At 43.4% G+C, this 12354-nt stretch overlaps 1 protein-coding gene across 1 annotated transcript in view; it reads left to right on the top strand.

The window, feature by feature from the left end:
* Positions 1 to 12354, top strand: part of LOC132821767 (sodium/hydrogen exchanger 9-like) — a 488707-nt gene that overhangs the window by 361413 nt on the left and 114940 nt on the right. Inside the window, exon 13 of the mRNA XM_060834524.1 lies at positions 9545 to 9593. Coding sequence (XP_060690507.1) covers positions 9545 to 9593 — 49 coding nt within the window. The remainder of the gene's footprint in view (positions 1 to 9544; positions 9594 to 12354) is intronic.

Below are 12354 nucleotides of genomic sequence, written 5' to 3'. Positions count from 1 at the left end.
GCTGAAAGTGTTACTGGGTCGCGCTGCAGCGACTGGGACAGTGGTTGGTTTTCCCACATCTGCATGAGATCCAAGTTTCATCAACTCAGCTGTTGGCACTTGGGGCAGCATGGTGGCTCAGTGGTTAGCACTGCTGCCTCACATTGCCAGGGACCCAGGTTCGATTCCAACCTCTGGTAACTGCCTGTGTGGAGTTTGCACATTCTCCCCGTGTCTGCGTGGGTTTCCTCCCACAGTCCAAAAATGAGCAGGTTAGGCAAATTGGCCATTCTAAGTTGCCCGAGGAGAAAGTGAGGTCTGCAGATGCTGGAGATCAGAGCTGAAAATGTGTTGCTGGAAAAGCGCAGCAGGTCAGGCAGCATCCAAGGAACAGGAAATTCGATGTTTCGGGCATAAGCCTGATGAAGGGCTTATGCCCGAAACGTCGAATTTCCTGTTCCTTGGATGCTGCCTGACCTGCTGCGCTTTTCCAGCAACACATTTCCATTCTAAATTGCCCATCATGTTCAGGGATGTGTAGATTTGGTGCATTAGTAGGGGTACATGTAGAGGAATAGGGATACTCTTCGAAGGGTTGGTGTGGACTTGCTGGGCCGAAGGGCTGTAGGGATTCTAAGAAACTTTCACTCTTTGTTAAACTCCACAGTGGTATGGGCCTGGTCATGGTTTATTAGGTGGCAAAACTCCACCCTGACCCAGTGCTCCAAACACTGCACCAGTATTTATCTTTAACCAATCCCCACTACCTTTAACAGCTGCTATGTTGAGGTTGTATAGGATGTTGGTGAGGCCTCTTCTGGAATACCATGTCCAGTTCCGGTCACCCTGTTTTAGGGAGGAGATTATTTAACTGGGGAGGGTTCAGAAAACTTGTACCAGGATGTCGCTAGGAATGGAGGGTTTGAGTTATAGGGAGAGGCTGGACACACTGAGCCTTTTTTCTCTGGAGTCCAGGAGGTTGAGGGGTGACTGTATTGAGGTTTATAAAATCGTGAGGGTATAGATAGGGTTAATGGCAGGTGTCTTTTCTCTAGGGTGGGGGATTTCAAAACAAGGGGGCATATTTTTAAGGTGAGAGGAGAACGATTTAAAAAATATGAGGGGAAATGTTTTCCCAGAGAGTGATTCATGTTTGGAACGAACTTCCAGAGGAAGTGGTAGACGCAAGTACAGTTACAACATTTGAAAGACCTTTTGATAGGTACATGAATAAGAACGTTTTGGAGGGGTATGAGCCAAGCACAGGCAGGTGGGTCTAGTTTAGTTTGGGAACATGTTCGGCATGGACTGGTTGGACCGAAGGATCTGTTTCCATGCTGTGTCACTTTGTGCTGTTTAATAATACGTAGTGGAACTGGGCAGACCGTTTTTTTGTTTAAACTTTCACTCACAGTCTGTGGGTGACCCTGGCTAGGCCCAACATTTATTGCCCATCCCTCGTTGCCGTGGAGTAAGTGAAGCTGAGCTTCCACCTTGTACTGCTGCAGCCCATGTGCTGTAGGTGCCGTTAGGGAGGGAATTCCAGGACTTTGAATGTTCCTCCTCAATTCCCCTCCTGCATGATGCCCCTCCAGCCATCACTCACCCTCTGCCTGGCCCCGAACCTCGAGAGGGGGTTGTTCCAGCAGTAGGCCACCTCCTCACTGATACTGGCCTTCAATAGGATAGCTGCCATCCATTCACCAGAATGGGAATTTTACCCATAGATTACTTAAGGGGAAAGGTACGACTCAGTCCTGTCGAGCAGTGCTTAACATGACCAGTCTTCCCTGGAAGAGACAACACGAGGTTCTGGTCAAATCTACACATCAGTGGCCAAGACCCACTGGGTCCATTAAACAGAACCCTCTGTCTAGACTCCATCCCACAACTATGTCCCCCTTCGTCAAGGGAATGAGAACTAAATAACTCTTGTGTCTTTACCTCATTATCCAATAAAGTATCAGTAGTCACCCGCCCCCGCCCCGCCCCGCCCCCAACCCCCTTCCCCCACTCCCCCCCTGTCCCCACTCCTTATTTTCTTTCTCACCACCCTCTGTATCTAATTCAGTTGTTGGGTGAGGGATGCAAAGTAGTTAAAGGTAACTAGACAATCAGCTGTTAGGTATCAAATAGTTAATTATACTAAAGGACTCTTGTGATGTAAAAATGGTGTCCCTACCTTTGACCCAGGAGGTCTGGGTTCAAGTATACAAGATAATGAAAGGCATAGATCGAGTCAGTAGCCAGAGACTATTTCCCAGGGCAGAAATGACTAACACGAGGGGTCATAATTTTAAGCTGGTTGGAGGAAAGTATAGAGGGGATGTCAGAGGCGGGTTCTTTACACAGAGAGTTGTGAGAACATGGAATGCGTTGCCAGCAGCAGTTGTGGAAGCAAGGTCATTGTGGACATTTAAGAGACTATTGGACATGCATATGGTCACAGAAATGTGAGGGTGCATACATGAGGATCAGTGGTCGGCACAACATCGTGGGCTGAAGGGCCTGTTCTGTGCTGTACTGTTCTATGTTCTAAGTCCTGTCTCCCCAAGCACTGTGTAATAACAGCTCTGAACAGATTGATTAGAAAAATAGGTTAACATTTTAAAATATATATATAAAATGTATAAGGGGTTTGTGATGCAGTGGTAGCATCTCTACCTCTGAGCTAGGAAGTCTGGAATACAAGTCCTACCTGTCCTAGAGCTGTGTAATACCATCTCTGAACAGGTCGGTTAAAAATAATTACTGTGATGTATATAAAGCCGAGATAAGATAATCAGAGGGTTAGATAGGGTGGACAGGGCGAGCCTTTTTCCAAGTATGGGGACGGCGAGCACAAGGGGGTTTGGCTTTAAATTGAGAGGTGATAGATATAGGACAGATGTCAGAGGTTGTTTCTTTACTCAGAGTAGTAAGGATATGGAATGCTTTACCTGCAACAGTAGTAGATTTAAGTACATTTAAGTTGTCATTGGACAAGCATATGGACGTACATGGAACATGTAGGTTAGATGGGCTTCAGATTGGTATGACAGATCGGTGCAACATCGAGGGCTGAAGGGCCTGTACTGCGCTGTAATGTTCTATGTTCGATGAGGTAGCCCAAAGAAGGTTGGGAATGTTTTAGAATGGAGAAGTAAGCTCTGGAAAAGCATTAGGAGAAAGTGAGGACTGCAGATGCTGGAGATCAGAACTGAAAATGTGTTGCTGGAAAGGTGCAGCAGGTCAGGCAGCATCCAAGGAGCAGGAGAGTCGACGTTTCGGGCATGAGCCCTTCTTCAAGAATCCTGAAACATGCACGAAATGTCGATTCTCCTGCTCCTTGGATGCTGCCTGACCTGCTGCGCTTTTCCAGCAACACATTTTCAGCTCTGGAAAAGCATTAACCAAGTACTTTGGCTCAGTGTAATTTTCACAAATCGGAGGTACACAAACACCTCACGCACCGTTTTCCTTCTTTTGCTGAAAGCCTTCTCAAGATTGTTTACCTTGACAAGACTTTCAGTGTCTCCTATTTCTCTCATATAAACTCAGTCTTTGCCATCTGAAACATTTTGATGCGAGGAGCCCGCATATAAATATTCATTGCTTACAGAAGGAGGCCGAGGTAGCTTTGTACCTGATACAGTGTACACATGGAAGGGAAAACACACGCAGAGGGAACAAGGGCAGGTTGTAGCCTTTGCTTTGTCACTGTTCCTCAGTTGCTGATGCAGTATTGAGTATAAAAGACCAGGAGAAATGCTGATAGCATCTTTTCATCTGAGCTACTCCCTGTGCCTATAGTGTCAGCAGTTTTTCGATCTGAAAATACAGTGGTTCTTAATTAAATTCCTCAGCAACTTGCAAATGTGTCTTGTCAGAGAAAAATGCTGACATCTGCCAAGATAACTTACAGACTAGTTCAGATTTTTCATTTCAGATTCTTTTTTAACATCTCAAAATATTCAATTGCAGCAAAAGAGAAATTGTTTTTGCAAATGCAAAGACCCTTCAATGTGCACACTTTCCATTTTAAGCAACTTTTAAATCTAAACACTGATTATTTTCAAAAGAACGTGCATTTATCAAAATCTTTATTGAACCTTAAAATGTCTCTAACTGCTTTGCAAGCAATTTTCTTGAGGTGTTAATCCTGCTTTAATTTGGAAAACATAGTTTGTGTTCAGCAAGATCCCACAACAACCACAGAGTCAGACATTCATAGAGATGTACAGCATGGAAACAGACTCTTTGGACCAACTCATCCATGCCTACCAGATAGCCGAACTTAATCTAGTCCCATTTGCCAGCACCCGGCCCATATCCCTCCAAACCCTTCCTATTCATATACCCATCCAGATGCCGTTTAAATGTTGCAGTTGTACCAGCCTCCACCACTTCCTCTGGCAGCTCATTCCATACACGCACCACCCTCTGAGTGAAAACGTTGCCCCTTAGGTCACTTCTTTATTTTTCCCCTCTCACCCTAAACCTATGGCCTCTAGTTGTGGACTCCCCCACCCCAGGGAAAAGACTTTGTCTATTTATCCTATCCATGCCCTTCATGATTTCATAAACCTCTCTAAGGTCACCCCTCAGCCTCCGATGCTACAGGGAAAATGCCCCAGCCTGTTCAACCTCTCCCTATAGCTCAAATCCTCCAACCCTGGCAACATCCTTGTAAATCTTTTCTGAACCATTTCAAATTTCACAACATCCTTCCGATAGAAGGAGACCAGAATTGCACACAATATTCCAACAGAGACTTAACCAATGTCTTGTACAGTCGCAACATTACCTCACAACTTCTGTACTCAATACTCTGACCAACAAAGGAAAGCATACCAGACGCCTTCTTCACTATCCTATCTACCTGCGACTCCACTTTCCAGGAGCTATGAACCTGCACTCCAAGGTCTCTTTGTTTAGCAACACTCCCCAGGACCCTGCCCTGATTTGCCTTTCCAAAATACAGCACCCCACATTTATCTAAATTAAACTCTATATCTGCCACTCGTCTGCCCATTGGCCCATCTGGTCAAGATCCTGTTGTAATCCAGGGTAACCTTCTTCACTATCCCCAACCCCTCCAATTTTGGTGTCATTGTAAACTTACTAATTATACCTCCTATCTTCACATCCAACTCATTGATATAAATAATGAAAAGCAGTGGAGTTCACGCTGACCCTTGTGGCAGACAAAGATTGTGGTTAAGAGATAAATGTTAAACAGGTCACCAGGGCATATTCCTTCACTGCAGTTTGAAAAGCTCCCATGGAATCACTTCTATCTGCCTGAGGAAGAAGACAGACCCTCAGTTGAACGTCCAAATATGGTACCTCTGAAATTGGACAGTGAGTATAGATTCTATATTTGGGTCTCTTGAGTGGACCCACAATCTGATCTTATTGAAACATATAAAATTATGAAATGGATACATAAGGTAGAAGCAGGGAGGTCGTTTCCACTTGTGGGTGAAACTCGAACCAGGGGACAGAGATTCAAAGCAAGGGGGAGCAGATTTAGGACTGAGTTGAGGAGGAACTTCTTCACCCAAAGGGTTGTGAATCTGGGGACTTGCCTGCCCAGTGAAGCAGTTAGAGCCACAGAGATGTACTGCACAGAAACAGACCCTTCGGTCAAACTCGTCCATGCTGACCAGATATCCCAACCTAATCTAGTCACATTTGCCAGCACTTGGCCCATATCCCTCCAAACCCTTCCTATTCATACACCCATACAGATGTCTTTTAAATGTTCTAATTGTACTAGCCTCCACCACTTCCTCCGTACACGCACCACCCTCTGTGTGAAAATGTTGCCCCTTGGGTCTCTTTTATATCTTTCTCCCACACCCTAAACCTATGCCCTCTAGTTCTGGATGTTCCCACCCCAGGGTAAAAAACTTTGTCTATTTATCCTATCCATGCCCCTCATGATTTTGTAAACCTCTATAAGGTCATCCCTCAGCCTCCGACGCTCCAGGGAAAACAGCCCCAGCCTATTCAGCCTCTCCCTATAGCTCAAACCCTCCAACCCTGGCAACATCCTTGTAAATCTTTACTGAACCCTTTCAAGTTTCACAACATCCTTCCTATAAAAAGGAGACTGGAATTGCACACGCAATAAGTTGAGGCTACCACGTTGAATGTTTCTAAAGCAAAGATAGATTTTTGAACAGTAAAGGAATAGAGGGTTACGGTGAGAGGGCGGGTAAGTGGCCACGAAAAGATCAGCTATGATCTTATTGAATGACAGAGCAGGCTTGGTGGGCCAGATGGCCGCCTCCTGCTCCTGGTTCTTATGTTCTGCCTCCAAGATGGGAGTGCTATTGCTGAGGCAAGCTGCCATCCTTCATTGGTTCAGAGCTACAGCCAGTAGGGTAAAGGCCTAAACAAAACTGGGACAGTGCCTCAATATGTGGCATTGAAGAAGTGAAATAGGAGCACTTACACTCATCCAAGAGTTTGGAAACATTGGACAGAGCGTACGTTGAGTGGCTGATGCAATGCTGCCATATTTTCGCCCTTACTAACATTAAAAATTCACCAGACGAATATGGGGATAACATTGCGCAACTTGAGGTTGGCCTGCATATTTCCAAACACCCTCAGCACTCACCTGCAGTTAGTTAGCCGGTGAGTTGTGTAAATCCAATTACAGAAATTAAGGCATGATTGAGGTCTTCACTAAAAGACTGACTTCAATTTCCTCCTCAGCGGTAACAAACTTTCACCACTTAGTACACACGTCAGATGCTTTTGAGACCTTTAATGGGCTTATTAAGGTAGATTTCGGGAGTTAAATTTGGTCTGAATGATACAACCTTTTGCAATGGAACTGTGCTGGTTCAGAGCATGGGAAAGGAGACCAATTTTTCAACCAATCAGGTTAAAGAATTCTCACGGGCAGCAAAGCAAGAAATACAAAATTCAGGAAAAGTAATTTAAATTAATTGAAATCAATTCATAAGAAAAATAAACTTGGAGTCAAGCATATGAGATTGTTAAAAATGTAAAAGAGTAAAGCACTTTAGAGTCCCTTTATATTTTGTTCTTTTGCAAAAATTTGCAACATTATAATTTTCTTCTGAGAAATTAGTGGTAAATTAAACTAGTAAAATTAATTTTCAAGGCTAGAGAGATTATTCCGCAGTTATTTTAATACAGCACTGTGAAAGTGTCAGTTAGTCCTGATTGAACACGGCTCACATTTCCATCAATCTTCAATGCAGTAACTATGGGAAAGTAGTTTATATTCACATTGTGACATTGATCATTTGCTGATTCTGTCAGCAAAGTTTACGAAACCACTGTGTGTGTTGAAGCAGGATTTCACTGAGAACAACTTTGGGATTTCCACATTGAACTGCACGCATGCAGTTGGCAGATGTTCCTGTCAGTTTTAGCCAGGATTAAGAGAGAGTTCACACTTCACCGACATTAATTTGGCAAATTCCTGGCCGGATGTGCTGATGCTATCAAATAACATTGCATCTTGGCAGGAAAGACCTCTCCAAACCCAGGACATCTGCCTTCACTCTGAAAATGTAAAGAATACCATATAACATAAATGGAAATGCATCCATTTGAAATGCTAAATTTAATGTTGCTGCTTTGTACACATACAGTTCATTTTGTACAACTGATTGTGCACGTACTTTTGATGATGAAGGATCAAGATCAGGATGGTCCATGTTCTCTTGTTCAACGGTGACAAACACAACTTGCATTTATATAGCAACTTGAAGATAGGAAACCATTCCAAGCTGGTTCTTAGACTAAAAAGTGAGGTCTGCAGATGCTGGAGATCAGAGCTGAAAATGTGTTGCTGGTTAAAGCACAGCAGGTCAGGCAGCATCCAAGGAACAGGAAATTCGACGTTTTGGGCCATTCCTGATGAAGGGCTCTGGCCCAAAACGTCGAATTTCCTGTTCCTTGGATGCTGCCTGACCTGCTGTGCTTTAACCAGCAACACATTTTCAAGCTGGTTCTTAGGAATGCTATCAAAATGTTGATAAGGAGCCAATGTAAGGAAATATTGACAGATCAGGGGATTAAACCCTGAGTCAGAGAGTGGTTTTAAGGAATGTTTTAAAGAAGGAAAGAGGTCTTGAGGTGGAGAGGTTTGGGTATGAATTTCAGAGTTTTGTCACTTGAAGGAAGCAATTATTTCCTCATTCTTCAATGACAGGATGTGGGCATTACTGGCCATGTATTTCCCCTCTATAATTACCCAGAGGGCAATTAAGGATCCACCACATTGCTGTGGTTCTGGAGTTACGTGTAGCCAGACCAGGTAAGGATAGCGGTTTCCTTCCCTAAAGGACATTAGTGAAGCAGATGGGTTTTTCCCAAACAGTGACAAGGAATTCTTGGTCACCAGAGTACGGTGGTTTAGTGGTTAGCACTGCTGCCTCACAGCGTCAGGGTCTGACATTTGATTCCAGCCTTGGGCGATCGTCTGTGTGGAGTTTGTGCATTCTCCCCGTGTCTGCATTGGTTTTCTCCGGATGTTCTGGTTTCTTCCCACAATCCAAAGATGTGCAAGTTAGATGAATTGGCCACACTAAATTGTCCATAGTGTCCAGGGGTGTGTAGGTTAGGTGCATTAGTCAGGGGGAGATGTCGAGTAATAGGGTGTGGGAATGGGTCTGGGTGGAATACTGTTCAAAAGGTCATTGTGGACTTGTTGGGCTGAAGTGCCTGTTTCCACACAATAGGGATTCTACGATTCCAGAATATCTTAAAATTGAATTTAAATTCTACCATCTGCCATGCCAGGCTTTGAACCCAGGTCCTCAGAACATTATCCCGGTCTCTGGATTAACAATCCAGCGATAATACCATTACTACCTCCCCTTTGCATGTGTAGGCAGACAAAGTTATGAAGCAGCCTTCCTTCCCTCAAGGGAATTAGTGAAGCCGATGGGTTTTGTATTGACCATTGACAGTGGTTTCATTATCATTAGACTCTCAACTCCTGTGTCTTCAAATTGGACCATGGTGGGATTTGAACCTGGATCCTCAGAACATTACCTGGGGCTCTGTATTAGTAGATAATACCAGTAGGTCACTGCGTCACCTTATTAATTAAAATCAGGAATATTCAGCAGGTGAGAAACACAGAAGCACAGAGATTTATATCTGTTTCCTTAACCTTTCGGCATTTCACACATTACAGGGGAAAGAAGATGCTGCAATGGCAGTGTTGTTGTCTGAAGCAGAATGTAAAAAATGTTGTATAATGTTGCTAATTTCTTAATGCAGGTGAAAAGAGAGTGTATCTCAGCACAAGACGTGTTTAAAAAAAAGGCATGGAGCACGATATTGGCTGTTCATTCAAAGCTCTTTTATTTCCTAAGTGACTAGTTAGAGCCTGATATTTTCATGACAACTTGATCCTCCTATTTAAAGGAGAAAATTGCATCCGAGTTTAATGTTCTGTCAGTAAATCGAGGTCAAATTCAGCAGCCACAGTAGAATTTGGAATGTTCAGTACTTGTGTTCAAAATTGAAGGACACAGATCACCAAGTAATCCTTTCACTGATTCTCTTCATTTTCTTTGTGTGACAGGGTGGGTGTAAATCCAGATGATGAACTTAACAGGGAAAGTGTATGTGTGGTAAGTACAAAATAAACCACTCTAAATAAAATGCTGAAGCAGTCGTGATAGACATTGCTTCTTCATTGTTCACTTCTGACTGTCAGTCAGAATTATTTCTTTTCCAAAGTCTTGAATAATCCATCCATTGGCAGTTTCCTAACTATTTGCCTTGTTGCTTGGATGATAAGTGGCTTCTGTTGTCATTTCTGAAGAAATTAATATAATGTGACCAATGACAATTACTTGAAAGTGGAGTCGCAGCTAGACAGGTTAGTGAAGAAGGCGTTTGGTATGCTTGCCTTTATTGGTCAGTGCATTGAGTACACGAGTTGGGAGGTCATGTTGCTGCTCTACAGGACATTGGAAAGGCCACTTTTGATAATAAGAGATTCAATTCTGCATTCAGTTATGGTCTCCCTTCTATAAGAAGGACGTTGTGGAACTTGAAAGGGTTCAAAAAAGCTACATGAGAATGTTGCCAGGGTTGGAGGGTCTGAGCTATAGGGAGAGGCTGAATAGGCTAGGGCTATTTTCCCCACAGTGTTAGAGGCTGAGAGGTGACCTTATAGAGGTTTATAAAATCATGAGGATCGTGGATAGGCCAATTAGCCAAGGTCTTTTTCCCAGGGGAGGAGAGTCCAAAACTAGAGGGCATAGGTTTAAGGTGAGAGGAGAAAGATTTAAAAGGTACCTAAGGGCAACTTTTTTTCACCCAGAGGGTGGTACATGCATGGAATGAGCTGCCATCTGAATGGATATATGAATAGAAAGGGTTTAGAGGGATATGGGCCAAATGTTGGCAAATGGGCCTAGATTAATTTAGGATATCTGGTCGGCATGGACGAGTTTGACCAAAGGGACTGTTTCCTTTCTGTACAGCTCTATGACAGGGTGGGTGATGGCCAAATTGAGATCCGTACACTGCTGAAGGTGACTTTACAGGAGCCAAAGGGTTGGAAAGGACACATCTCCAGCAGCTTCCAATGTGACCCTATGATCCACCTAGGCAGGTATCCCCTAAAGCATAAATAGGATCTGAACAGTTGCTGGTGTTTCCCCACTCAGCCATCCCAAGGGGGTACTGAACTCTCAGACAGGAAGGGCAAGAGACATGCCCATGTAAAGAATACAAACAAGTGACAAAAACATTAATGAGAGGAAAAAGTAGAGTACAAGAGAAAGCTACCCAGGGATACCAAAAACTGATGGTAAGAGTTTCTAACAGTATTTTTAAAAAATCTAAAAATTGATTTGTGAAAGTGAGTGTTGGACCAATGGAAAGTGAGTCTGGAGAACTGATACAGGAAAATGAGGAGTTGGCAGATGAATTGAACTGTTATCTTGCATCAGTCTTCACTATAGGGTATGGTTGGTACATCCCAGAAACAACAACAAATCTGGAAATGGAAGGAATGGAGGAACTCAGCAAAATCAAAATAATCAGTGCAGTGGCATAAGCTGTTAGACCCACAGGCTGACCCAAGGTTCCTGACTCCTGATTGATTTCATCCGAGGGTTTTACATGAATTGGTTAGTGAGATCATTGATGCATTGTTTTAAATTTTTGAAAGCTTCCCAGATTCAGGAAAGGTCCCGTTAGATTGGAAACCTGACCATCCAGTGCCAGGTCTCTGACCAGTAGGCCATTGTTGTTTCTCTGCTGACGTTCGTCATGTCTAACACAGCCAAGGCCTGATGGGTTTCAGAAAAATCTCCAAAGTGTGGAAAGGAAACTCTCAGTAAAAGTACTCTTGAGCAAGCACTTTCCCAGCAATGGGAAGGACCACATGTTTTCGTGCTGCACTTCCACAAGATGAGATGAGACTCTGAATCACTGTTTAGTTCTCACCTTGTTTTCATTGGCTACTGCATCTGGAAACCCATAGATAGGCTATTAAACTGGAAGCTCAGTTAAAGTATTGCTCAAATAGAGTGTTTAGTACATGTGGGCAGAAGTGGGTACTGCAGATGCTGGAGATTAAAGTCAAGATTAGAGTGGTGCTGGAAAAGCATAGCAGGTCAGGCAGCATCCAAGGAGCAGGAAAATCGATGTTTCAGGCAAAGGGGTTTTTGATGAAGGGCTTAAGTTCACTTGAGAATGTAACTCTAGAAGGGAAACTAACATGGTCATTCGAACAGATGAGAGACTTAAACAATCAAAGTTAAAAATTACACAACACCAGGTTATAGTCCAGCAGGTTTAATTGGAAGCTGTAGCTTTCGGAGCGCCACTCCTCGGTCTTAAAGCTAATGCTTCCAATTAAACCTGTTGGACTATAACCTGGTGCTGTGTGATTTTTAACTTTGTCCACCCCAGTCCAACACCGCATCTCTTAAACAATCAAGGTATTTTTTAATATATAATTTCAATTACATCACACTGTAAACTTTTGCTATAAATTCTGTGTCGTACAATCATGTACACCACAACCACTTGATGTAAGAGTGGCGCTCTGAAAGCTAGTGCTTCCAATTAAACCTGTTGGGCTATAACCTGGTGTTGTGTGATTTTTAATTTTGTACACTCTAATCTTGTTTAGTACATGTTAATAATCAGCCTCTGGTAAGACCATTCCAATTACAGACGTCAGTGAGTTGGAATTGGCTTTGTATTTTCTCCAGTATTTACCCTCCATACCCCAACTCACGCTCCTCTGAGGTTTTCATTTCCCCACCACGCCCCCGACAAATGAATGCTTTCTACATTCCTATTCTGTAATCATTTTATCCAGACCTCTTTTACATCCCAGACTTCCGTGATTCTTAATTTAGTAACGAA

The sequence above is a fragment of the Hemiscyllium ocellatum genome, chromosome 13 (genome assembly GCF_020745735.1).
Source record: "Hemiscyllium ocellatum isolate sHemOce1 chromosome 13, sHemOce1.pat.X.cur, whole genome shotgun sequence".
In the NCBI taxonomy this organism is placed as follows: Eukaryota; Metazoa; Chordata; class Chondrichthyes; order Orectolobiformes; family Hemiscylliidae; genus Hemiscyllium; species Hemiscyllium ocellatum.
Note: the sequence above shows the minus strand (reverse complement) of the source record. Positions and strands in the feature narration are given on the sequence as shown.